General features: G+C 50.4%; 1 protein-coding gene across 2 annotated transcripts; it reads left to right on the top strand.

Annotated features, from left to right (window-relative positions):
- The first annotated feature begins 13,245 nt into the window (after positions 1-13,245).
- Positions 13,246-26,965, top strand: RSPO1 (R-spondin 1). Of its 2 annotated transcripts, none has more exons than XM_016157361.2 (5): positions 13,246-13,592; positions 22,670-22,861; positions 24,933-25,082; positions 25,347-25,535; positions 26,236-26,965. In XM_016157361.2, the coding sequence occupies exons 1-5, from the start codon at positions 13,499-13,501 to the stop codon at positions 26,454-26,456; spliced, it is 846 nt and encodes a 281-aa protein (XP_016012847.1). In that variant the 5' UTR covers positions 13,246-13,498; the 3' UTR covers positions 26,457-26,965. The 2 variants fall into 2 exon arrangements, with proteins under 2 accessions (XP_016012847.1, XP_016012848.1); XM_016157362.2 differs by having other exon boundaries at positions 26,231-26,965.
- The last annotated feature ends 684 nt before the right edge of the window (positions 26,966-27,649 follow it).

The raw sequence follows: 27,649 nt of genomic DNA, 5'->3' as shown, positions 1-27,649 counted from the left end.
ACAAGTTCAAATCCAGACTCAACCACTTATGATTGGTGTGCTCATGGGCAAGTCATTTAACCTCTCTGTGCATCGGTTTCCTCATCAGAAAATTGGAAATGGTAATTCCTTCCCTCCAGGGGAGACTTTGGTAAAAAAAAAAAAAAAAAAAAAAGGGGAGCGTGCCCATCAAGCACACTGTCATGTGACCCTGAAGAACAATTTATTCATAACCTGCTCCTGACAAGGATCTGAGAGATACAGGAAGGTCCGAGGTCCAATTGCTGCCTACTTTTTGAGACTCATGGTCTAATGAGGAGAATGGATGTACATTCAGGAGCCCCGTGGGACAAAATTATGTAATCTGAGGGAAAGGGCCAATAACAGGCTGGTGGAAATAGTTGCAATGTATATGACAAACAAATAATTACAATTCTTGCCATATAACAATTTTATGCAACTTAAGGTGGGGAAGCCGACAGAGATCCCAGTAGCTTAATGGGCAAATGATATGGATATAAAATTCACAGGGGAGAAATTATAAACATTGAAAAGTAGACATTTGTAAAATACATTTCATCTTATCAACCATCAAAGAAAGACAATTTAAAACAATGACAACATTTCTGCCTATCAAATTAGCATCGTTTTTATTTCCATAATGAGGACGCCCCGTGTAGGTAATACTATAATGAAAAAGAAGACCACAAACACCTTCATTCATCAATTCAATATTTCTCAGACATGCACTTCGTGCCAGGCACTGTTCTAGGGAGCTGGAAAGCCAGTTGGCAATATAGATGCAGAGCCTTAAAAGCATTCACGCCAGCAATGCTCCAAGAAGTCTTGTCTACAGTGCTAACTGACATGGTTGAGCCAGGTAGTGGTTCACACAGATGTGGATCCAAACCCAGTTATCATTAGTGGCTCTGACACCTCAAGGGGTGGGGGGCTGCCTAAGTAGTCAAGACCAGTTTCCTGATCTGAACAGTGAGGATCGTAACATCCAGCTTACAGAGTTGTCATTAGCGCTAAGTAGATGACAGGTATAAAACGCCAGATCTCGAGTGACTGCTCAGTCAGTGGCAGAACCTGTGATGTCCTTTGTGCATTACTTATCATAGGGGGAAAACCCACCCACGTGTCTAACAATGTAACATATATGTTGTTACATTCACACATGTCACATGTAGAAGCCATTCGAAATGATACTTTAAAAGATCTTTAATGACACAGCCCAATACTAACAAAATGACAATTGATATAGACTCTATGGGATGAGTGGCATAATCGTTGTAAAATAGCATACCTGGAAGGAACAAATTATACCACAATGAGGGGATCGGGGTAATTCTAATCACCCAGGCAGCCCATGACCTCATTATCTTGCCCATAGGTGATTGTACCAGGGGTCGACAATGGACTCAATTTGGGGCAATTGAACGCTCTCTCCCTGGAATGGGCTGGGGCACTGAGAGACAGAAATAGATGCTGGGCAGCCATGCTGTAAGGTCACAGAGAGTTGAGGCTGTGTTAGGCACAAGTGGCCATGTGGACACAGAAGAAGCTGGTCTTCACGGGTGCATCAACAGAAGCGGTGATAAGGGAGAGATGGAGAATGATGATTGTCACCTTTCTGGCTGCCTTGAATTGTGGGAGCAAAAGGTAAGCTGGGAGACCAGCATCTCCAGGCAGTGATGATGGGATTTGGATCAGGATGATGGTACAGGAGATAGGATGCAGTTCATGGATCCAGAGACCTTCTGGAGGCAGAAGTGAAATGACATGCTGATGGATCAGACCTAGGGAGTAATAGAAAGATGCCAACTTAGTTTAACAACTCATGGGTTTTACCTTGAGCAGTTAGGTGGCTGAAGATGCTATTTACTAAGATGGGGGAGAGTCAGGGAGAAGCAAGCTTAGCAAGAAACTTGAATAAGATCATGCAGCTAGCAAGTGGCCGGGGCTAGAATGTGGGTGTCTTGACTCTTGGGCCAAGCATGACTGGATCATTGAGAATAGTATCATGAAGGAAGAGAGTTTAGCAGAGTTTTAGTTAACATTTAGTTAACACTTACTGTATTAGTCAGAGTTCTCCAGAAAAACAAGACCAACAGTGTGTGTGTGCGTGTATGTGTGCATGTGTGTGCATTAAGGAATTGGCTCACATGATTGTAGAGGCTTAGCAAGTTCAAAATCTGCAGGGCAGGCTGGCAGGCTGAAGACCTAGGGAAGAGCCGTAGTTGCAGTTTGAGTCCAAAGGCCATCTGCTGGCAGAATTTCGTCTTGCTCGGGGGAAGTCAGTCTTTGTTGTATCAAGGCTTTCAACTGATTGGATGAGGCCCACTCACATTATGAAGGGTAATCTGCTTTCCTCAAAATCCACTGACTTAAATGTTAATTTCAGGATTTGCCTTTACAGAAATATCTAGGATGATGTTTGTACAATGGCCTAGACAAGTGGACATATAAAATTAACCATCACAGTTACTTTCCTTACTATTGGACATTGTGCTTTTTATCTATATTAGCTCATAGTTGAAGAGAAGGCAGAGGGACAGGAATCACTCTGGGTTTGCCGACAGTTAAGGGCCAGGAGGAGAGCTAGGCAGACGGACAAGGAACAGGAATCAGAACAGTAGAGAAAAGCATTTCAAGAAGGAGAGGAGGGAGGGGATCAAGAGTCACAGGTAGAGAAGGAGGAAGACAAAGGAGTTACAAAACCTGGGGATTAGGAGGATACTGGTGACCTTAGCAATAGATCATGCAGGGAGAGCAAGGTTAGTAAAAGGAAGAAGGGGCTCTTTCATATGCAAGCCCCAGAAACTCGAGTCTAGTAGGGGAGCAAGTGAGCAAGCAATTACAAATACAACACGAAAGCAGCTGTGATATGGACTGATGGGACACTACCTAGATGGAGAGGTCAGGAAAGGCCCTTCTAACAAAACGATATGTAAGCTGATGTTGAAAGGAAGACAAGAAGCTGCCCACGTGAAGAGCTATGGGAAGGGCGAGCTGGCAAAGGACCTGTGCAAAGGCCCTGAGTCAAAAGAGAGTCTGGAGTTCTCAACAAATTGAAAGAAGCCCAGTAAGGCTGAGTCTGAGAGAGAGGAGATAGACGAAGCCAGAGGGATGTGACCTTATAAGGGATGGCGTTTGGATTTGATTCTAAATGTGATGGAAAATCACTGGAAAGTTTAAGCAGGGAGTGAGTGATGGGATCTGCTTTACAATTTTTAAAGTTTTCTCTGGGTACTGTGTGAAGCCTGTGTTGGTGGAAGATAGAGTGGAAACGGGAACAAGTCAGGGATGCTTATACTCACTCAGGTAAGGAGCAAAGATGACTTAAAGTGGTAGCAGTGAAGTGAGCAGAAGGTGGGTTTGCAAAATGGTCTGAAGAGAGATCCAACAGAGTAGATGTGGGAAGTGAGAGAGGGGAAAGGATGAACAACAACTCCCAGTTTCCTGTTTATCGGGTTCACTGCTGTTTACCAAGATGGGGAAAACTTTGGGAGAAAGAGATTCTGGGTAGAGATCATGAGTTTAGTTTTAGGGGCAGGAAATTGAAGGAGTCACTCTTGGCTGTCTCAGCTGTCTTGACGAAGGCGGGGCCTGGGTGGCTCAAGGGATCAACACTAGTGACTGGCTGCAGATTCTCAGTAGCACTGTCCTAAGTAGCTGGAGGATTCTCCAGCAGAACTCAGCAGGAGGCAGAAGACTGGCGGGGCCCGTGGAGATGTTGAGGGAAGGCCAGTGCAGAAATCATTATCGAGTGGTCCAAGTGTCAAGAATCTGAATAAGGAGAACGAGGGGAAGAGGTTGAGAGCAAAAGAAAGTTCTGGTGGCGGGGGGGCGGGGCACGGGCGGGGGGAGCCTGAGGTTCTGGGGGTCTTAGAGTCTACGATCTCCAGAATAGAGCAGTTTGGGTGAGGCCCGGAGAGAGTGGCCATGTGAGTGGGAGGCTGAAGCGAATAAGAGTATTAGCGCCTTTCGGGAGGCCCAGGAGGTGTTGGTTGTGGCCCTGACATGGAGAATGAGGCTCCCACGATGAAGCTGGAGCCTGCAGTGGAGAAGAGGGCCTTGAGACAGATGTCAGAGTCCTATGTGAACAGAGGGCATGTGTCAGGTCCCAAAGGTGAGGAGAAGAGACAGGTATCAGGAGGAATGGGGAAGAGCATTTGCAGGACGGTGAATGGAAAGCCAGGAAGGGAGAATGAGAGGGAAAGGAGATTGATGGTGCTCGCTCCTTATGGGGGAGAGAGAGTGGTTTTCCAGACTTTGCCGGGTGGGGGCTGCACTGTCCCAGGTGTGTATTAGGGGAGCCCACAAGGTGGAGAATCTGGAAGGGCGTGTTGATGGTGTAGCAGGTTCTCAGCTGACACGGCTGGACCTCTGGAAGGGAGTTTGAGAGAGGAAGGGGACAGAGCAGAGCAGTGCTCTTGTGAAAGACCCCTTTACCCTCTCTCATTCAGGCTCCCCACCCCCTCCAGTCTCTCCCTGTCAAATTTAGCCTTCACAAGGAACTTCTTCTAAAGCACAACTCCAATCCTGCCTCTCACCCACCTAATAACCCCTAACGGGTTGCCCACTGCCCTCCAGGTAAAGTTCCTGCTTTTTAGCCTGGTACCTGAGGCCCTTCTGGAAGGATCTCAGCTGCTGCCTTCCTCTCTACCTCTCTCCTAAATCCCCACAAATTAGAACTACTTATATCTCTAAGGGATCTGTGACGCATCAGGCCTCTGGGCCTTTGCACATGCCATTCCCTCTGCCTGGAATGCCTTTTTCATCCCTTGTACCTGGAAAATGCCAAAAAGTCTTTCAAGCATTTCCTCCTTGGAGAAGCTTCTCTGACTCCCTCAAGGAGTCGTGATCACCCCCCTTCCTCCGTGCCATCACTCTACCTCATCTACCTTGTCTTATAGATCTTCTCTCCTGCTAGAACAAGAGCTTCTTAAGAAAACAGACAGTATGATATTCACTTCTCTATCCTCTATTCTCAGCCTGGTGCCTGGGATATGAGAATGCTCAGTGAATAGTTAATGAGTAAAAGGGTAAAATAAAAGCAAATTATAAGAGCCAGCATGCATTAAGTACTCACTATAATTCCTAGCACTGTGTTAAGCTTCGTAAAAGTATTACTACATGTTATTCCCATAAGAACTGTGGTGGGGTAGATATTGTTACTATACACATGTTACAGATGAGAAGACTGAGGCTCAGGGAGGCGAAGTGATTTGCCCAAGGACATTGAGCTCGTTCGTGGTAGAGATGAACTTTGAACTCCAGTGTCCCCGCACTTCACCTCTTTCCTATATCGCCTCCATGAAAGAGAGAATGACAAGATCTCAGAGATCAACTGGGTCATGGAGATTAATGTTTGCAGGGGAGTCTGTGAAAAATTGACAATAACAGTGTCGGCTTTTCTCTGAGTAACAGTGACAATCACAAACACTGTTGTCTGCTCAAAAGCCCGTTTCCTCTTCTTCATTGCTGACAGACTCCTGCTTTTGTCTGCTAACACCCTTCTCCATGTAATGCAGGTGAATTTCTATTGTTCTAAGCTAATCTTAGTTTGTGATTGGTTCATTGGTGGGCAAGTGATCCAGTTAGCTTCTCTTAAATTTTTTAAAAAATTATTGTAAAATGTATATAACATCAAATTTACCACTTTAACCATTTTAAAGTGTCAGTTTACTCTTTAAAAAAGACAGCTGGACTCAGTCGGTGAAGATGTAGTGCCCGGAGCTGCTGCAGCCATCTTGCGATTATGAGGATAGTAGCCAACACACTGTGGACGGCAGAATGAGAATACAGGAAAGAATCTGATGTGGTTGCTGAGCCGCTGGATCATTCCTACCTCAGTCAGTCTCAAAACATAACATAATAAACCCTGCTGTCTAAGCTATTTCGAGTTAGTCTTCTCATTATATATCATTTATAGCTGAAAGTATACTGATACAGGGACAATGCAGGTGGTAGAATAGTTTTTGTCTGGTCAAGGACAATATAAAGTATAAAGAACTTTGCTGATCTCTAGAAGCTACTGCCCTGGTCAGGTCCACTGACCTTTGGTCTTCTAATGAGAATGATGATCTTAGCCTGGGTGAGTAGTAACTTGGAACGTCATCCGAATAAGCTTGTAGAATTTACAGAAGGTAAAATCCTGGCCGCGTGGGGGTTCAATTTGCTAAACATCAATTAAGTGTGTCCATGGTCCTGGGATCATAAGGGTGAGTCAGACACAGTCCTTGCCCTAAAGGTTTCACAGTGTGGAGAGAGAGACAATCACTGGTCAGCGATGAGCCATGTATAGTCTACACAAGATGGGGAGGCTGATGTGCAAGGCGGCCAGGTGAAACTTTGTGTAGGCATTTTGAAGGGTGATAAGAGAAGAGTCAGAGAAAAAAGCATTTCTAGACAGAATAAACAACATATGCAAACTCAGAGCAACACAACCCTCTCAGGGAAATTATAAATAATTTAGCATAATGGAAACTGGGCTAAACACTTTCAGGTCATGTGTCTATGAGCAAATTACTTGACCTCTCTAAGGCTTAAAATTCACATTCATAAGAAAAAGAGAAAAAATAAAAAAGAAAGTGAAATGATTGCAAAATTAGGTAACAGAGTATATAGGCAAGCATACTGCTTGGCATGTACTAGGTGCACAAGAAATGCTCTTTATTATTCATCCAGCATTGTCACATGGTTCTAATTCATTATCTTCTCTGACCCAGGTGGCTTTCTTCCCTTTTTCACTCATTCCTGAGCCTAATAGTGAGGCCCCCCCAACTCCCACAGTCTTTTCCTCAGGCAGGAAATCTGAGCCCACTGCCTGGCCTAAGACAGCTTCTAGGGCTGGGTGGTTTGTGTTATTCCTTCTCTTCTCTTTTTTTTCCCCTAAATGCAACAAAATAAAACCAAACAAAAAGCCCAATGCCTGGCGTGGCTTGTCGGGGAGTTATGCAAGTGTGTAAAAAAATAAAATAAAATAAACATTGAGTTTTCAGCTTTTGGGGCTGTTTGATTAGGCACAGAGCAGAGCCAAGGGCCGGTGAGACATAGAGAAGGCTCAGGGGAGAGGGGAAAGGGGAGGGGCTGGAGAGGGGGTTGGAGGGGGCCCAGGACCAACTCGGAAGTGGCTGTTTGCCTCCTGCAAACTTGGCAACGCTCTGACTGCCTGAGCCCAGACAGTGCATTTGCGACCCAACTGCTCCACTTTCTCTTGCCATCCACCATCCCTGTTCCCTGGCCACCATGACACACCAGGGGTCATTACATCCATTCCCCTGACACTGTAAAAGACTCTGTGCTCTTGTCACAATAGTCGGGGTTCCTCCCTCCTCTCCTGAGAAAGAGATTCCACAGCCTGTCTTCATTAACCACCACCCCGAACCGCCACCCCCCCCCCCCACCAATCAGTATAGCTTTTCTGCTCTAACTCCACTTCTGCTAACTATAGTTTTAGCCCATTTTCCTTTAACTGATCTGAAATGAAGCTGGAGAGCAACTGGGTGCCACCCTAGGAAGTGAGTCTCCCTGCCTCCCTTCTTCAGACTGGACCTCGACATTATCTGGGTCACTGCAGGTGTCTGTATCCCTTCAGGACTTATTCCGCAAACAATTATAAAGCCCCTACCATTTACTAGGAAGTTGCATCCTTCATTTCGCTGAACCCCCAAAACAGATGAGATCCCTGAGGCTCAGAGAGGTTGAGTAACTTGGATATGGCCACATAGCTGGTGAGTAAGGGCTTGAATCTAGGTTTTATTTCGAAGTCTCCCTCGCTCTCCTACACGAGCTCCGTGTGGAAGTGTCCTCGCCTGGGTTCTAGGGCTCTTGTAGCTTCATATTTTCTCTGAACTGGGAAGATGTTCTGAAGGTTTGACCCTGAGAGGAGGAGGGCGTGGCCAGGACAACAGATCCTGTTGAGCTTGTTCCTTGTCACTTTCCAGGATCCTGATAGGGAAACTGAGGCTCCTCTGGTTCTATTCTGACCCCAGGATGCCTGCAGCTGCAGCCCCCGCTCTGGCTGCGTAGAATCCCCGGGATGCGGGGCAGAGGGGACCGGGTGGCGCGGGGAGTAAGCGCAGAGGGTCTGCGCCTGGGTCCAGAGCACGCTTGCGGTTGCCAGCCCTGCGCTCCAAGCGCAGCTCCCCAGCTGCGGGCAAGTGCGTGCGGGAGGGGGCTACGGACTCCCGGGCCTGGCGCTCCAGTCCGTTTTTTGCCGTGGATCCCGGGAAGGGGGGCCGGCTCGGGGGTGGGACTGCACGGGGAGGGGGGATTCCCTCCCTCGTGCTAGCGGAGGACTGGCCCCTCTTCGGGCTGGGCGCTCCGGCCGAGCGGAGGCGCGACGGAGGCATGAGCACGGGGCGGAGAGCGGGGAGCGAACCGCAGAGCCGGGCATTACGGAGAGCGAGGGCCGAACCCAGCCACCCCAGAGGACCAATGCGCCGGGTGGGGCGCCGGCCCCGGAGGGCGTGAGCCGTCCGCAGATTGAGCAACTTGGGAACCGGCGGGCGGAGCGCGGGAGAGCCCGGCGCCCAGGACAGTCCTGTGGCGGGCGGGCGAGCGGGCGGGCCGCGCCCTCGCCCCTCCCGAACCTGCCCCCGCCGCGGCTGGCAGCGCGGAGGTGAGTCGCCCCGAAGCTGCCCCGTTCTCCTCCCTAGCGCCCCCTTCCCCGGGACCTGGGGCGTCCCGACCCTCCCGTCGGGGCTTGGCCGAGGCGAGTGCGGTGGGCAGACAGCAAGAAGAAGGGGGCTTCTGACTGCTCTCGGGCCAGCGAGAGCGGGAGAAGGCACTTCTTGGAGGCCCTCCTGCAAGTCTTGCGGCCCCACGCCCGCGTCATCCCTCAAGCCAGGGGGCCCCCCGCCCCCGCAGTTGCTGTCGCGGGTTGCCCCAACCCCGCAGCCCGGCGATCATTCTCACTCGTAGTTCTGAACTCCCCAAGTCCGCCTGCCCTATTTAACACCACCCCCAATCCAGAAGCTTTGATCCCTGGTCTCATCACCTCACATTTCCCCGAGTCCCATGGCCCCCTAGTTACCCTCACCCCAGTCCCGCAGACCCGACCCGGGTCCGACGTGGCAGGCGGCGCGCGCGGCGGCCCCCTTGCTCTGCGAGGTGGCGCGGCTCAGTGGCCCTCAGGGTCGGGCCCTGAGGGTCGTATGACATTGCTTGGTTGGGGCGAGGTGGGGGCTGTGTTCGCCACGGGCTTCCAGAAGGGCAAGGGCGTATTCTGCGTGCTCATTGGGCGGCAAGAGTTTTCTTATGAAACTGGCCTCTCGGACTTGGAGAGTAGTCTTGGGTTTTGGGGGGCAGTCAGGGGGACTTAAGATCCGCCTCCCCTCCCCGTGCACCTGTCGAGACTCTCCGTGATGGTGCGGAGGAAAGGATTTGCACATTTGGAGTGGTGATGGAGGGACGAGATAGAGCATTTCCTGCTGCCCTTGATGTTGGAGGGGGGGGGCGGGGGGTTTAGCCCTGGTGTACACTAATTCCTGCAGGTCCCGCAGGCACGCACTTGGTCCCGCCCCCCGCCCAGCGATTCTTCTGCCCCCATCCGCCAGCCCACTCGGCGGCCAAAGCTCTCCACCCGCAGCGGGTCTTGAGGAGGACTAATGAGAAATGATGTGGATGGTTTACATTTTTGGGTCTGTGTCCGGCTCCGGACGGAATACCAATTTATCCTGACAGTGTTGCAGGCAAGAAGGTGAAAGATAATTCCAGCCCTCGGGGGGGGACTGAGTCCCCGCCCTCGGCCCCACCCCCAGCTGTGTCCCCCTCCCTAGCTTGTACCCTCCCCTTACCCGGACCACCTAGAATGAGCGGCCTCTCTCCTCGGTCTCCAGCCTGAGCTTTACCTCTGCTTCCAGCCCCTTCCCCACCTCCATGGATCTAGTCCCCAAGCTGGGTCATGCCCCACACCCCCCAGCTTCCTGCCCTTTGCTCCGCCCTCCAGATCCCCAGTCTTGAGCTGGTCACTGACCAGGTTTGTAAACGCAAGACCCTTGGGGCGAGGTGGGGGCAGGACCCTCTCAGTGCCAATAAAATGGGAAGAATTTTACTTTCCTTATTGAGGAGTAAATGAGAGCCTAGCACATGGCAGGTGGTGCAGGTCAGTGATGAATGTGAATCCCTCACTCCCACCCTGGCAGAGACAAAACGCCCTTCCTCACTCCCACGGATGCCTGAGATCTTGATCACTGCCAGCAGTTCCCATTCCTGGCTGTGCCTGTGCAGAGTAATGGGCCTCAAAAAATGAACTGCTTGTGCCATATAGCCCAAGGGGCAAGGGAAACCAGTCAGAGGAACTAATAGAAATGAGGCAGGCTACTTAAAAGAAAGTGGTCAGCTCTTATCTCCTTTCTTAGCCCTAGAATGTGTGCGTGTGTTATGTGCACCCACTGCAGGTGTGTGTGGGGTGGGTGATGTTGGGGACAACCCAGAGGCTTGGTACTATAGGGTTCCTACTCTGAGACCTTTCCAGCTTTTAAAGTCAGATTTCACATAAAATTCTGAAGTTTCAACCGAAAAAAATCAGATCTGCCAATATTGAGCCATTATTTCTACCTATCAACAATCAACTGGAGCTGAACAGCATACGCTCGGTTTAGATGGGACATTTACCCTTTGGTCCCCCAACCCCAACACACCGACGCATGCTCACGCACATCCAGTTTCCTTCCTATTTTTGCTTGTAACCCTATAATAAACTCTTAGGTCCTTTTCAGAGTTATATATATATATATGTGTGTGTGTGTGTGTGTATGTGTGTGTGTGTGTATAGATAGATAGATAGATAGATAGATAGATAGATAGATAGATAGAGTGCTTGAAACTTGTCCCATCCAGTGATGGGTAAGAGAAGCTAGTGTCACTTGCTCCAGTGACATTCAGATTTGGATCCTCCTCCCCATTTCCCAGCTGAGATCCTGGTTTGATGCTGCTTCAGGTGGGAGTGGGCCAGGACTGGGTGAGCATGGCAAGTGTAGGGCTGAAAGCTAAGACTGGAAGGATGGGGTTGAGGGTGAGGAGAATTAGAGGGAATTCAAAGAAGGGAGAGGAAGGGAACTAACTTTTGCCAAGCACTAACCCTGAAGTGCCAGGCTCCATGCCCAGAAAGTACAGGGAGTGCAGAGATGCATAGGAGACCTTTTCTGCATCAAGGACCCCAAGAATACTGATCCCACAGTGAGACTAAAGTCTCGCAGACCTGACATTTAACACCATGTGTGTCTGAGGTGGTCTTCTCCTCTAGGGTCTGTCCAGCGTAAGGACTGACAACACCCTCAGAATATATTTGTTTGGGGTCCTCAACCTCAGTTTGAGAAATGCTCCAATTAAAGGTTAAACTTATCACTGAGTGATCACTTTGGAACCAAGATGATCAATGATAGAGATAAATGCAAATACAGAAATCGCATAACAGTGCTCAGTGTTAAGATTCGGATCTAGATGATATAAAAACTGTTTATATTGTTTCTTAGATAACCAATAGAATGTAACCACAAAATGAAGTCTTGATCATAGAAAATACAATGAATATTACTGAGTCTTCACTATGCGCCAGGCACTACTCTAAGCAGTTTTATGTATTAACTCATTTAAGCTATAAAAAAACCACAATGCTCTCATAGATAAGGAAATCGAAGTTCTGACCAGCTAAGCGGCTAGCCCAAGGTAACAGCTAATAAGTAGGAGAGCCAACGTTTGAAGGCAGGCATTCCGACTCTGAAATTTATGCCCTTGACCATCATGCTCTATGGCCAACCTCTGAGACTATGTACTGGCTGAAGACCCCAATTTGATAAACTCAAGGCGATGGAAGTGTGTAGTGGGGGCTGGGGAGTATGAGAAGGCTTTGGCAGGTCACACAGGGAGTACTAGAGGGGCAGGCAGGGATGGCAGTTGATGGGGCATTGGGGGTGGCTGGGGGCATCTCCACCGGCTCAGGCCTCAGTGCCAGGTGGGATTCATCAGCCTCATGTAAACACTTTTCACAGGCAGCTTAACCACTTGAGTGTGTCTGGCCTTCAAAGCTGGTGGGAGAGGCTGAGGAGGGAGGTGCTAAGCCCCCTGTGGGATAATGATTTATCTCCCATGCAGGTGGGCTCTCCTGGGGCCTCCCTGAAAGGCTAAGGGGAAGAGGATTGGGACAGTGGCTGGGAGGGGCACCTCCACTCCAGCAATTCTCATTCGTAAGCCAAAACTCAGCCAATTCTCAGAGCAATCCTATGAAATAGGCATATTTATCCTCATTTTATAGATGAGGAGACTGAATTTCAGAAAGGTTAAGTGACTTGTCCAAAGGCATCCGACCAGTGAATGGGAGGGCAAAGCGTCCCTAGCATCTGCAAAGCTTCCTGAAGTCTCACTGTTTTCTCCTGTCCCTGTGTGAAGGTGGACTGGTGTTGGACAATGCCTGGGCCGGCCTTTGCTGTGAGTGTGTTGGGAGGGTTCAAGCCTGTGAGTGTGCAGTGGATTTCATCCTCGGACTCCCAGGTTGGGCTCCAACTTCCCAGACACATTTTTTTGGGGAGGGACCAGCTCCCCCTGCCCCCATCACCAGGCCAGCGGTCCAGAGACCTGGCTCTCACTGGGCTGGGGGATTATCCCCATTCTCTGTGTCTCTGGCCAGGGCGGGCATAGCTGCCTCTTTTATCCTCTCACAAAGGCCAGGCCCGCCGGGCCTGCTGTGTCAGAGTTTCTGTGGCCGGGGAAGCCTTACTTCCTTTTCTCCCGCCAAGCCCAGAGGGCCATGCAGAGTCTGCCAGCTTGTCGGGGGCCACTGCTCTAGCTCCAGGACAGGTGAAAGGCACAGGGGTGACTCAGCACCGGGAAGAGAAAGCTGAGGGGTCACTCATAGAAGGACAGAGAGAACTCCTCATCAAGAGACAAGATATTACTGCAGCATGAGGTCTGTAGGGTAGACCTAAAGAAGAACTTCCTGTCAGAGCTGGCCAATACTGAGCAAGGGCCAGCTGGTTCCCAATTATCCACAAGTCTGGTTTGAGGATCTACCCTATTCCAGCTGCTTGGATTACCAGCTCTAGTCCCAGGTTAGGGAATTCTGCAAGATAGGAAAAGGAAGTAGATTTATTTCACGGGTGGGCAACTTGTAATGTCTAAACATTCTGAGTTCTTACAGCCTCCTGGGCAGGAGCCCACATGGGGGTATAAGAGGCACAGGTTGGGAGGACTCCATGGTACCCCAGAATTAATCCTTCTCTCTCCTCCCCTAACAGGTTGGGTTTTGGAGGTGTCCCTGCTGAAGTGACAACGTGTTCTCCCATGTGACACTCCCAGGTGCCTTTGAGGAAAGCTCTCTGGACTTCCTTATGGGCTGATGGAGAAGTGGGCTCCCCACACCCTCTCTGTCCCCAGCTGAGATTATGGTGGATTTGGGACAGGGCCCAGGCCTGGGCCTCCTGCTGCTGACCCAGCCCCGGAGGTGTTAGCAAGAGCCCTGCCCCAGAGACCACCCCTCCTACCAGGGGCTTGGAGCTGGCGAGTGACTATGCGGCTTGGGCTGTGTGTGGTGGCCCTGGTTCTGAGCTGGATGCATCTTACTGCTGGCAGCCGGGGCATCAAGGGGAAGAGACAGAGGCGGAGTGAGTAATGAGCAGGGATGGACCACAGAAGGCAGCAGAGCCTTGGGAATGGGAGGGGGCCACTTGGGGACTAGAGAGCCTTGGGCTTCCTTCTGCAATGACCATTGCAGATTTCTACTTTGTTTATTACAGCTGTGTAGATTACTCAATAGATTATCCTGTTTGTGGATTATCCAGTTTGTGGATTAATTTGTTGGGGTTGCTCGCTCTGCAGATTACTTACTTTGTCTATTTTCTCCTTTGTAGACTCTGCTTTCTAGATTAACCCCTCTCTTGTGAGAATCCAGTGTATAGATTATGCCCTTTGACATAATATCAGCTTTGTGTGGTATCCACGGAGATGCTCCCAAGGAGGGGGAGGATGCCCCAGGGTGCTCAGTTGCCTCCTCATTGACAATTTGGGGCCCTTTCTTTTAGTGGCTATGGGAGTGTAGCTCTCAGCCCCTTTGGGTTAGGAACTCTGCCCAGCTTGGTGATGGATAACAGCCTTCCCTGCCCAGATCACGAGGCAGGCATAGTGGAGCAGGAAGATCGTGAGACTGTCCACTCCTGTGGTTTTTAACCCTGCGCAGCAGGAATCAGGAGCTGCATTGGTGGGGTGGGGGGAGTGAAGGGGAGGCAGGTGGGCAGGAATCAGGCCCCACGGCCCTTCCAACCAGAGCAACTTTGCTCTTCCTCGCTTTCTATAAGATTCTACATAAGATATCATTAGAAGGAAGGGTTATCACAGCTTGAAATAAAATAAATCCTGTTATTGTACAGATGGGAAAACTGAGGCTAAGGAAAGGGAAGAGATGACAGGCCTAAGGACACACAGTCGGCATTTTAACCCAGGTCTCCTAATTCCTGTCAGCCCATCTTCTGGAAAGCAGCACTTGATAAGAGTTCGAGATGAACCTGTCCCCATCTCCCTTCCCACTCCTCACAGAATCCCATCCTAGGTGCTCCCTGAGCAGGTCTTCTAGCTTCTGCTTAAAGTCTCCAGCAATGGAGGTTGTGTACCTGCCCCGTTATGTTGTGGGAGTGGCCATCACATGTGAGAGGCACAGGTAGGGAGTGGCATGGAGGCCTGAGTGATAGACCTGAGGCTCGACCCCAAGGCCTCTCTCTCAACATCTCCCATCGGAGATGTCACACCCACAGGTGGGCAGCTCTGCTGCAGCTGGGCCTAGCTACCTCTTGCTTCACTTTTGAGGGCTGCAGCCCGAGGCCACCAGTACAGGTTGAAAGGCAGCAGCAGAGTTTGGTTGGGTCTCCACGGGTGCAGCCAAGGGCAGAACCCAGCCCAGGGAGAGAAGCTCAGAGAACTGGTGAAGCTGAAAATCCTTGGCTTAACAAACAATTAGAGACGGTTAGGTTTAATCAGCAGCGAAGCCTTGATTTTCCTCCCTTCTCATCTGTCGCAGCCAGTATTTTGGACTCCATGGGCCAGATGCGGTTTAGCGGTTTATAATCAGTCTCCTCTATTTCCGAGGTGAGAGAGACTATGAGAGGAGTCACTCATGCACGTGTGATGCACACTAGTGGTCATGCTGCCACTCACACACGCAGATCCACACACCCAGAGCCACACACCCATCGAAACCAGACCTGTTGTTCTAAACTGTTGTACTAAAAAAAAAAAAAAAAGAAAAAAAAGAAACTTACTGGCCCAGCCATCAGACAGGGCCGATCCCAACAATGGCCAATCGAATACGGCAATTTTAATGGTTTCAATACAGCCACACCTCCCAGCTTTGGCAGCAACTCCTATTACCAAGTGCTGTGAGTGACAGACATCCTTAATGGGGGCCTGTGAGGATGGGGCAAGGTCAGGGGAAAGACCCCAGATGCTGTGAGGGTCCAAGAGGGACATAGGTCAGAGAGAGATGAGGGTAGAGGTTGCTAGGCAATGCTTGTTAAATAAAGCTGCAGGTGTCATTACAGAGGAATATAGTAGAGCTTACATGGGACGATTATATAGAGTGAACCTTTGTGAAATATCAAGTTCGGTATCGGCTTCAGGATGCATGTCGTTGCTGTATAAACAATGTGTGCATCATTTTGCCTTAAGGTGTCCAGGGAAGTGGGGGAGGGAAGAAAGAGGAGCGAGACACCTGTGTGTGGCTTAGGACCACATGGAATGACCTTTTCTGTTAAAAAGGAGGAGCTTTTCTGCTAAAAAGAAGGATTATGCTGGTAAAACAAAAAGTCCAACACCCCTTAGAATAGAGCACCCACAGCTGTCTGGGGCCAAGCGAGCATCCTTGGGGAATGATGCCACAGAGGGCAGATGGTGGAACACTTTGTACTTTCCAGGCTGAGGAGTTTACACTTGGCCTGACTTGAGCTATGGATAATGAGGAGCCACTGAAAGGTTTTTTTTATCAGGGGGGCATCATGGTCCAGCTGCAGGAGGGGATAAGAAGGGGTGGCTTGATGTGGGAGGCAAACAGGCCAGTTCAAAGTCTATTCGGGCCCAGGTAAGAAAAAGTAAAGATTTAAAGTAAGCTCCCAGTTGAGTTAAAGAATGTCGGATCTTCCCAGGGGGACATTCACCTGGATAACCCCAGACTCCAGGAATAGACGTGTCTCCTGGGAGAGTGTGAGGCCTGAGGAAGGCCCTTGTCTACCCCCTCACTGAGGCCCCATTCCCTGTCAGCCCCCCTGCAACCCTACTAACTTCATTCTTACTGAATCTAGTTCCTCCAAGGCTAGATGCCACCCCAATATCAAGGTCATTCCTCCTCTGGGTCATGGCAAGTTCCTCTCCACCCCTCCCTGACCTTTATCTAATCTATCCCAAGCCCCCATTCCTATCCAATCCCTCACTCCACGCTCTATCAAATACTCAGTGAGCTCCGGCCATATGCTTGCCTCCCTGAGCCTCTGCCTCACTCACCACATCCTTAGCCCTACATTTTGGGGGACTCCTTATCCCTTTGTGGGGTCCTACCCCCTCACAGGGCTCCTGGTCAGAAATAAGACAGGCTCTGCCCTCCAAAGCTCTTTCTAGTTGGGGGAAAAGACATATTCGCAGAGAATAATGACATATGGTGATGTCTACCGTGATGGATTCAAGTACTAGGGTCATGAAAACACAGAGAAATACTCCATTCAGACTTTGCAGGGGGGTGAGATCAGGGGAGACTTCCTAGAGGAGGTGACTTTAGTTTTGAGACTTGAAGGAATTCATCAGGCTCAAGAGAAGGCAGAGAGTGTCCTGGGCAGAAGGGCCAACTTGCACGAAGGCACAAAAGTGTGAAGTAATGTGATGTGTCCAGAAAAACAAAAATAGCTTCATATTGCTTAGGGGTAGTGTTGAGAGATGAGGTGGGTGGGATCAGCTCATGGAAGCTTTTGAGGATGGGTGGAGGAACTGAGTCTCAGTTCTGCAGGCATAGGGAGCTACTGGCAGATTTTAGGCAGGGGTGTGACACTCTCAGAGTTTGGGTTTAGAAAGGTTTCCTGGAGATGAGAAAGTTGGAGAACTGGGAGAAGTCAAGCCCCCTGGGGGGAAGGGAATGTGGCCAGAAGCCACTCTTCATAGAGGCAAAGGCACTAAGTCACCAGGGGGAAAGACTCATTTATAGGAAAATTACCTTGAATATTTTTAGGCAAGAATAAAGGAGCCGGAGAAGCAGCAGAGAAATCAAGGAGGGCACAGCCTTGCCTTCCTGGCCCAGTGAAATGGGCTCCACTGAGTGCTAGGGAACAGGGGTAGAAGGGGATGGAGGTGGGAAGGGCAGAGCTGTGTGAGGGGGACATGTGGAGGAATTAGGAAGGAGGCTCCATTCCCTCTCTGAGTCTCCCATTCCTCCTTCCCAGAGCCCACCCAGCCTCTTTGGCCAGGCTACAGCCCTACAGGGCTGCTCCCCTGCACCCTTCCCCCACCCTCATCATAGGCACAGGAGCCCAGGGGAGCCTATGAAATAGTGAATCCGCCCATGCCCTTTTGTGGTCCCTTTCCTTGCCCGTAGAGTAAACCCTTATTTTCCATTCCATGGATGCAAGGACGTTCAGTGCCTCCGAGCCTTTGCATAGGCTGTTCCTCCTGTCTGGTGCACCCTCTTCGCCTAGCCGGCTGAGTAAGGGAGTGCCCTCCATTGCTCCTCCACTTACCACAGTGCGGAGCCAGCCCTGCCTCCCGCATTCTTGGGTGAGTCTTGGCTGCTACACTTCCACATCCCCAGCTCCTAGCAGCTCTGGGCATGTGGTCATATTAGGTGTGCAGTAAATGTCTATGGAATGAATGAACCTTGGCTTTTCCCTTTGAATCATTATGCAACACCCCAACACCCACTATCTTCCTTGGACACACACAGAGTTCCCTATGCCCTGGCTCCCCATCCCCTTCCTGACTATCTATTTGCCTTGCTAAGCTGAGAACACCCTTTGGTTCCTACCCCCTTGATAAGCATCCCTTTCTTCACTGAACTGACCCCTGCCCATCACTGAGCCCCTCTCCTCCTCGCTGAGCCCCCAAACCTCATGGAGCTCAACTCCCTACTCCCTTGTTCTTGAATCTCGCCTCAAGACTCAAGCCAGTCTTATCTGAGCTCTGTATCTTGACCCTCTCATATCCTTGGGCCTTTAGCCTGCCTCTGAGTCTTGTGATCAAAGTTCTACTCCCAGCTAGTCTCCTCTCTTTCTGTTCTCTGACCCTCTCACTCCCTCTCCTTGCTTCACTCTCACTTCCATTGCTTCCACTCACTCTTCAGCCCACTGTGGTTTGGCTCTCATCTCTACTCCTCCACCGAAATTGCCCTCTTCAAGGTCACTCCTACTGCAAGTCTCCCAGATTCACCTCGGAGCCCACTGGCCATGGTCTCCTCCTAGCCCTGGTCCCTGTGATCTCTCTCTTTTTCAACCTGGCTTCTATCTGGACTCTCTCTCAGTATCTTCCCACCTCTTCAACCATTTCCTCTCAGCTTCTCCCTCGCTCCTCTTCCTCTGCTTGTCTGTTGAATATGAGTGTTGCCGAGGCGCCAGCCCTTGGCCCTCTTTCTCCAGCTGCACAGCTTCCGCTCTGGGATGCCTTCTAATCTTCAGGAATTTAATCCCAATGACAACTCCCATGACATCCCTGAGTTCTCTCCCCATCTCCACAGCTGGTTTCTTGAGATGAGACGGCCCTCCTTCCTCACCTTCCTTTTACTCCTCAGCCACTGCCCTTGCTCTCCACCCCCACCCAGGGTGCCAACAACCCGTTTGTTGCTGTTTATTGCATGGTACCTCAGCAGCATTTGGCATGTGATGCCTCCCTCTTTGTTGCGTGTACCCTTTTCTTGGCTTCTGTAATGCAATGTGCTTTTGAGCATCCCCTACCTGTTTGGTTGCTCCGTCTCAGCCTCTACGCTAGCCCTTCTTTTTCCATCCTTCTCTTAAGTGTCTAATTCCTCTTCACATTCTTCTATACCCACTCTCCTTGTCAACTCAATGGACCTCCATGCCTTTGATGACTAGTAACATGTTAAAGACTCCATGTCTTAACTCTCCAGCCAAATGTTTCTCTTGAGTTCCAGACCCACAGGTTTGACTGCCTAATAGACACCTTACCCTGGGTGTCCCACAGGAACCACAGCCTTAACACATCTAAAACTCAACTATCCATCATTTCCTCACCTAAACATGCTCTTCCTCCTGCGGTCTCTCTCTTGGTGAAGGGCTGCCAGCTACCCTGTCACCCAAGCCCGACACCTCCAAGTCATCCTCAACTTGTGCTTTCCCCAGCATCATCTAGTCTTGTTAATTCTGCCACCTGATTATCTTACATGTGTCTGCTCCCTTCCGTCACCTTGGTTTAGCTCCGTCTCTTCAAACCTGGGTGACCTCCTACCTCCAGTTTTGCCTTCCCTGCAACCCATTCTCTTCACTACAAAGTGATCTTTCTAAAATGGAATCCTGACCATGTTTGCTATTTAAAGCCCACAGTGATTCCCCATTGCCTTCAGGAAAAATGTCCAGACTCCTCTGTATACATTGAAGACCCTTCTTCGTCTGACCCCTGCTTCCCTCTCCGGCTTCATGTCTAACTGTTCACTCTGACTTCCAGCCATGCTGAAGTAATTTCACATCCCCAAGTGTGCCACGTTTTTTTTTTTTTTTTTTTTTTTGCTCTGTCATTGATAGATCTGAAGGGAAATGCACTCAGAGGTTTGTTGTTGGTTGAGTGGGAGGCAGGCAGCAGGATTCTGAGAAGGCTTTTTACAAATCTGTCCTTAACAAAAGCGATAAGGCGGGAATAAATAATTATGGGAACATAGCCGGAGAGGCTGCAAATGGGTGACCTGGATGACTTCAGTTCTTGAAACCAAGGCAAAAACCTAGAGGAAGCAGTCATGTCAACAATGAATTAAGTCAAATCCTTAAGTAATAGAGGATTCAATATCTTTGATACAGAAATGGTACCTAATATCTACGGTGATTTCTTAATTTGTAATATGGCTGAATAAAGGCCCCATGTGGAAAAATAATCCCCAGTGCTCTCCCATGACTCCAATTCAACATCTGGAGTATTTTTGCTCTTATAATAACTAAATCAACAAGAACAATATTAATTTTTTAATTTATCGATTGATTAAATGACATTGACTCTATAAACATAAGTTCTATATTTTAAAAAATCAGTCCAACCATATCTTCAGTTTCCATGTCATCTCATATTGTCCTAACCGCTGGCCTTTGTGAACTCTGTTCCTTCTGCCTGGAAGACATACTGGCTGCGAAGCCTCGTTCAAGAATTGGAACTTGTTCATTTCCTCATCTGTAAAAATGAGATTAAAAAGAAAATAATAGTACCTACTTCGTGGATTATAAGGATTAAATGAGTTGATACTTACAAAACACTGAGAACAGTGCCTGCTGTAGAACGAGTGTTCGACATTTAGCAATAAGCCTTCATTATTAGGATTCGGATTTTGTCATTATTATTGTTGTTTTTGTTATCCTCCTCTTCCCTTCTGCTCACCTTCCAACCTCTTACTCATTCTCCTGTTCTGAAATCAGGGATCATTCCTGGAACAGGTGCTTCTCTCCACAGCCATCCTCGCCTCTCTTTTTCAGGGGTGGGAAGGGAGGCACATAAAATGCAGTGTTTTGCCTAGGGTCATAGGCTGGGGATTTGGGTCCACGTCCAACTGACTCTGAGCCCAAATTCTGGGTCCCGTGTGATCTCCTGCCATCTCTGTTCTGATTCTCCCAAGCTCTCTACCTCCAGCCTATATCTACAACTCCTCTTAAGCAGCTAATAACTATTTTCCTTCCTCTCCTTCCTTCTCAACTTGCTTTTCTTCCCAGGGGCCTCTTTTAGTGACTGGCCCCACTGCTCACCCATACCCTAGGCCGGAGTGCTGGGACTCACCCCGGGCTCCTCCTCCTCCTATTGGTCACCGTGGCTTGCTGATTGTATTCCCTAAGCATCTGTCAAGTCTTGTTCTCTCCATCTCCACTGAACTGAGTTTTATTTGAGACTTTCTCACCTTTCTCACCTGGGTGATCTGGTCAGCTTCCTTCCAAATGATCCCTTAGTCTGGTCTCCACCCAGGCTGCCAGAGCAACCTTTCCAACATGTCAATCAGACTAGGTCTTGCACCTGCATAAAACTTGCCAATAGCTCCCTGTCATATAATTAGCTCTCAGAAAGGTCCCCAAAAAACCTCTGCCAAACAAGGGTCTGTGGCCAAAATGTTTGGGAAATACAGTTCTCTCTGTCCCCCTCCTGGAGATGCAGTCAGCACAGGCTCTTAATAAAAGGTAAAGAAGTAAAGAATCCTGTTTAAACTTATTGGACCCAGTGGTTCTCAGTCTTACCTGATTCAGTGACCCTTTCTCAACAGTCCCCTATGAACGTTTAGGGGGATCATGTTCCAAGGAATATTCTTTGGGGAACGCTGCCTGGCAGGATCAAGTGCAAGTTCCTTAGCATGACAAAAAGGCACTTCAAGACAGGACTCCTCATCTCTCATTACTTCCCTCTCCACTCCTCCTGCACCCTGAATTATCTTTGTGGGTTGTCTTCCATCTTTGTGGTCGTGTTCCTAGAGGGCCCTTATCTCTGTTTCCTAATTGACAAATCTACTAATTTCTCAAGAGTTGGCCCAAATAGCCCCTTCTTTGTGACTCCTTCCCTCTCTTCCTTTTGAGTCCACTATTGCTTGGCATTTGTGGCTGTGAGCATTTGCCTATTTGCAGGTCTGTCTGTGCCACTGAATGACCAGTGGAGTGGCCAGGCATCTTTACCTCCACGTCTCTAGCGCTCACACTGCATGTGGTCCCTAAAAGGGACTCGGTAAGGATTGATAGAACAAGTGGATAAGGGAAAGAGATCAAAGGTTTGGGACTTGCTACTGGGGCTGAGAATCACGCTGCCTCAGAGGATGGTTCTAAGCCAGGGTTTTTCAGTCTCAGAACCACTGACATTTTGAACTAGATAATATGGGCCACCCCATGCACTGGAAGATGTTTTAGCGGCATCCCTAGACTCTCATACTAGATGCCGTAGCAACCCCCGTGTCCAGTGCGACAATCAAAAATGTCTCTAAACGTTTCCAAATGTTCCCTGGGGAGCAAAATTGTCTCTGATTGTGACCACCATCTAAGACATAACTTATTCTAGTTGTCTTCCTATCTCTGGGCAGGTGATCTTTTCTCAGATAGTTTAACCTATTATCTCCTCTTGTCCTTAAAACTTTCTCAAGGATAAAAAAAAAAAAAATACCATACCCGAGGCTGAGCTTTTCTTTCTCTGGGGAGGGTAGGGGTGAGTTGCAGGAAGGATGCAGCTTCAGTAGCGTCTCTGGGCATAATGAAACAAGCTTGGAGGGCAAGCTCGTGTTGTGCCTGAAGCTACAGAGGCATTTAGGGTGGATGGGAGCTCTTGCTCCAGGTATCTGTGTACTAGTTCCCTTGAGAGAGGATACTGGGGAGGCTTGTAATGCAGCTTTACAGAGAGCTGCCAGCCTGGCCTCTGCTTTCTGAGAAGCACAGTCGTCTGTAGAAGGAAACACCAATCTACTCACTTCCCATCCTTGTGGGAGCCTGGGAAAGACAGAGGTCTTTTCTACAGCCACCTTCTCACCCTTGTTCCACCCCTGTAGTCAGTGCTGAGGGGACCCAGGCCTGTGCCAAAGGCTGTGAGCTCTGCTCTGAGGTCAACGGCTGCCTCAAGTGCTCACCCAAGTTGTTCATCCTGCTGGAGAGGAACGACATCCGCCAGGTGGGCGTCTGCTTGCCGTCCTGCCCGCCTGGATACTTCGACGCCCGCAACCCTGACATGAACAAGTGCATCAGTGAGTGTGGGCAGGGCTGGAGAAGGGCACCAGAGGCTCTGGCCAGTGGGAGAGGGAGTTTTGTTGGCGGCTGGCAGGAAGAGTATTGGGAGCATTGAGGAGGAGAGATAAGAATTCTGATTCAAGTATCTGGCTGCCAGCCAGACATCTCCCCAATATTCCATCCACATTTCCATCTCAATGTGTCCCTATCGGAACTGCATCTCCTTCCTCTAAACCTGCACCAACCTGTATTCCCACAAATCACCCTGTTCCCAAGCCATCACCCAAACTATAGACCTGGGAGCCGACCTCTCATTTATACCATCTCCCATCTATCCAATAACCAAACTGTGCCTGCTTCATCTTTCTCTCCTCAATGCCATTGTCTTATCCAAGCTCCCTTCCCCTCTCTCTTGGACTATTGCAATTGCCTGTTTATCTATCCTCCAACCCTCATCTGGTTCCCTTGGACCCTTCCTCCACGCTGCAGCCAGAAAGATGCTCTGAGACACACAACCTGTCCCATCACACTTCTGCTTAAAAACCACCACGGGCGCTACTGACCAAAGAGAATTTCGAGCCCCAGTCAGCCTGCTCTCCCCCACCCACCTCTCTCCAACGGTCTTCTCACTCCGCTCCTCTCTCCCACACCAGCTACAGCTCCGCATGCTTCAGGGCGCATACTGTCACACCTCCATCCTGCCTCAGCTGTGTCATTCTGGGGGACGTTTAGTGAACCCACACCAAAGCCAGTGCTCCCTCTCATTTGTTCAGTGCCTTGGAGTTTGGAGTACATTTCCAGATCTCACATCAGTTGAGCCCACAACACCCTTTGGAGGGAGACGGGGACCTAAGTGATGGTATCCTTTTTATAACCGAGGAACAGTAAGACTTGGAGAGGAAATGACTGACCCCAGATCAGCTGACTGGTGTTCTATTCTCAACTCCACTGCCTATTTATTGTGTGACTTTGGGCATGTCACAACCTCTTAAAACCCCTTCTTTAGAATGGGAGTGCCAGTGTCTTCCCCCTGGGGTTGTCGTAAGAGGCACATGTAAAGCCCTTCACGTCTGACATTGCAAACGGTAACCGCTGCTGCTCCTAACTGTATTCCACCTGCAACCCAACCCAGGATTCAGGACATGAGAGGAGGGAGTGGGGGAGGTGAAGCCGAGATAAAGCCACAGAGGAGGATGGGGTGGGGGTGGGGAGTTTGTGAGGCTGGAGGTTAGAGCCTGAGGTGGCCCTCTTGGTCCTCAAGGTATTTGGGGCGAGGAATTCCTGGCTGTGCCAGGTCCTGGGAAATTGGCAGCCCAGGCTCCAGGTGCCAGAGGTGGGAGGAAGTTAGCCCCGCCCACAATCTGGGAAGGGAGAGATTGTGAAAGACCCTGCCTGCTTCTCCAGCCCTGCAACCCACCCTTTCCCCCCACCCCACCCCAGACAAATCCCCAGAGGACGGAGAGTTAGCAGTAGGGGATCAGGGAGGGATTCAGGAGTCTAACCAAGGTAGTTCCTGGAACTCACTTGCAAAAGGGGAGGAATTTGTCCTGGGATCTCTTCCCCCTCCTGTAAGCTGATTCTTTCTGCCTGGTTGGAAGAGATCCAGGATTTGGGGTGTTGTGGATATCCAGAAAGGGGGGAAGAGGGGACTACACAGCCACAGTCAGGGGGGTCACTGTGTCCCTCAGTTCAACTCCGACCAGGTGGCCCTTAGGGTACCATGAGGAGCTGGGACCCTCCTCTCTCACCCGCACTAATCTGAGAAGGTCCTGCCCTCCTCCTCTGAAACGAGCTCTTTTGGGCCTCACCTGGGGTTCCAGGACCTAGGATTGGGTTTGAGTTGGGATGGGCTGACCCTGGGAAGTCCCAGCCTGCCCTGACGAGTAGCCACTTTGGTCTCCTTCCCCGAGCCCTGCCCTTGCCTTTCCCTCCCTTCCCAGACTCCTTTCTTGCATTTCCCAGCTCCAGGCTACCTACCATCCTCCCCTCAGAGTGGGCGGTCCTGGACTGGTGGGCGTTGAGATGGGGATGAGGGGAAGTGTCCATTGCAGGCTGAACCTGAGGCCCCCACTCTTGTCCTCTCCTCAGAATGCAAGATTGAGCACTGCGAGGCCTGCTTCAGCCACAACTTCTGTACCAAGTGTAAGGAGAGCTTGTACCTGCACAAGGGACGCTGCTACCCGGCCTGTCCCGAGGGCTCTGCAGCTGCCAACGGCACCATGGAGTGCAGTAGTCCTGGTAAGGCAGGCACCATGGGTGCTGTGGGCAGAGGGCCCCGGACCCCTGGAGAAAGGGGGGGTCAGGGTAAGGTCTGGGGCACTGTCCAGAGAAAACTTACCCTGCAACCACCCTCTGGGGTTTTCCTTAGGACTTTTCTGCCCTCTGGGCCTGAGTCCAGAGAGAGAGCAGGTGGGAGACGCTCCCATGGGGTACTCCGGGCCAGGGGAGGGGATGTGACCCCCCTCCTCTCCCTTTTCTCCATCTTCCCTCCCTTCCTGCCAGCGCAATGTGAAATGAGCGAGTGGTCCCTGTGGGGGCCGTGCTCCAAGAAGAAGAAGCTCTGTGGTTTCCGGAGGGGCTCTGAGGAGCGGACACGGAGGGTGCTCCATGCCCCCGGAGGGGACCATGCCATCTGCTCCGACACGAAGGAGATCCGGAGGTGCACAGTGCGGAGGGTGCCCTGTCCTGAGGGTGAGCTGCAGCCTTTGCCTCCCTGGAGGTGTGACCACCTCTGCTTCCTGCCTGTTGTCCAGGAGAGGGCCTCAGGCTGGGGCCAAATGGGGAGTCCCCAACTCAAGACCCCATGCTGTGCAAACCAGTGCCAGTTCCTGGCAGAGCCCCAGAACTCTGCGTGGTGGGATCTGGAAACTTCCATGTCCTTGTCTTTCCATTTCTTCTGGGCCAGCAGATGTTGGCACTGGAAGGGACCTCAGAGGTCGGGTGGGGGTGTCGAAGGGGTTTCTAAGACCTAGAGAGGTATAATGAATGATTCAGCCAAGGTCGCTCAGCCAGCTGTTGGCAATGATGGCCCCAGAGAGGGGCAGGGATCATCCTGCTTGTCCTGAAAGCTGCACTGAACATCTTGACCCATTGAGGTCCAAGGCTTGAGGAAGACATGAGGAAGAGGAGGGTGTCCGGTTCATCAAGAGGTAGAAGGCAAAAAGGTTCTTGGGACCCCCTCTCAGTACCCTTGTTGCAGGGTCCTCTGAAGTGGCTGTTGGTCAGAGGAGGTTTTAAGGGGACCCAATTGCCTAAAGGCAGCGTCTCCGGTCTCCTCCCTGCCCAGCTTCCTCACCACTCCCCTCCTAGGGCCTTTGGCCATGCCTGGGGCCTGCCTGTTTGTGGAAGGACATCTTTTGTTGACTCTTCCTGCTGTTGGGTTGCAGGGCAGAAGAGGAGGAAGGGAGGCCAGGGCCGGCGGGAGAATGCCAACAGGAACCCAAGCAGAAAGGAAAGCAAGGAGGTGGGCACCGGCTCTCGGAGACGCAAGGGCCAGCAACAGCAGCAGCAGCAGCAAGGGACAGTGGGGCCACTCACATCTGCGGGGCCCACCTAGGGACATTCTCCAGCCTCCAGGCCAACGCAGAAAGAGTCCGGCGCTGCTCTATGTGATGGAAGTTTTACTGAACTGGAGTGCCGGGGGCAACATGTACACACACTCTGCAAACATACATGAGCACACAGACCCCCACGTCCAAACATGCAACCAACATACGTGTACGCCTGTGTGCATGCACACACATGCACACACACATACATACTATACACGCTCAAGGCTACTGGAAGACACTTCTATCTCTTGGACGTCGTGATGTGAACAGGGTGGGGAAGCAGAGGGGTCGTCTCTGCCCAGCAGCACACCCTTGGTTTGTGATGCTCCCAGTGGACATGGCAGAGAGAACATTTCCCAGGCCCAAACTTTGCAGAGTGATGCCTTCTGGAGGAGCTGACAGGCTCGGCCCAGTGTGGCAGACAGGAGCCAAAGTGTGAGGACTGTTCAGCATTTCCAGCTGTGTGACTTTATCATTGGAGAATATTGTCACACATCCTTGGTCCATATCAGGGCTGCCCTGACTGAAAACTGCTTAAAGGTTTATTTCAAATTAAAAACAAAAAACAAATGAAAACAGTAGCCAGAGGCACCACATTCTTTTTCAGGGTACAGGGACTGGTGGAGTATGCATGGGAGCAAGAAGGGACAGGGCTGAATTTTAAGAGACCCCTAATGGCCTCCTGGACAGAGCAGGAGGAAAACTTTGGGGATACTCAAGGTGACAGACAGCTTCTTGCCCAGAGTGTGGTCTGTGGAGGCATTGACATCATCACTGGGCAGCTGGTTAGAAATGAGAATCTTGGGTCCCATCCTAGACCCAAGGAACCAGAGTATGCATTTTAACAAGGTTCCAGGTGACTGACTGATGTGCACATTCAAATTTTAGAAGCATTGCTCTAATTACCTCTAAGGATGAAAGGGATGCCAGTCAGCTGTAGAGGAAGATGTTCTGTCTTGGAGAGGTGGAATCCCTATGCTGAGGGGCTACAGGGGGAGGGAGTGCTCTGGGGTGGTTGGTGACAGACCCAAAGGTGGAACAATGGATGGAATCGCCTCTTATGGCATTTGGAAGTGTCCACTGGCAGCCATCCGTGCACCAGGCTCTGGGCTAAGTGTTTGGTGTCCAGAGGAGAGCCTGACATGGGCTTGCTGTCATGGAGCTTAGAGATTGGTGGGGGCGACAGGCGTGAATCAAATAATCATTCAAATAAGTGTATTATTACAAGTGGGCAGAGTTAAAGGCAGGCAACCA

This window comes from Rousettus aegyptiacus, unplaced genomic scaffold (assembly GCF_014176215.1).
Source record: "Rousettus aegyptiacus isolate mRouAeg1 unplaced genomic scaffold, mRouAeg1.p scaffold_m13_p_1, whole genome shotgun sequence".
NCBI classification, from domain to species: Eukaryota; Metazoa; Chordata; class Mammalia; order Chiroptera; family Pteropodidae; genus Rousettus; species Rousettus aegyptiacus.
The sequence above is the reverse complement of the archived record's forward strand: the minus strand, read 5'-3'. Positions and strand labels throughout refer to the sequence as shown.

Bases quoted from the DNA above. Each gene is read 5' to 3' on its own strand.
- RSPO1 (XM_016157361.2), top strand. From the start codon at position 13,499: ATGCGGCTTGGGCTGTGTGTGGTGGCCCTGGTTCTGAGCTGGATGCAT. The intron at 13,593-22,669 runs GTGAGTAATGAG...CCACCCCTGTAG, and splicing joins GGGGAAGAGACAGAGGCGGA to TCAGTGCTGAGGGGACCCAG. The intron at 22,862-24,932 runs GTGAGTGTGGGC...TCCTCTCCTCAG, and splicing joins TGACATGAACAAGTGCATCA to AATGCAAGATTGAGCACTGC.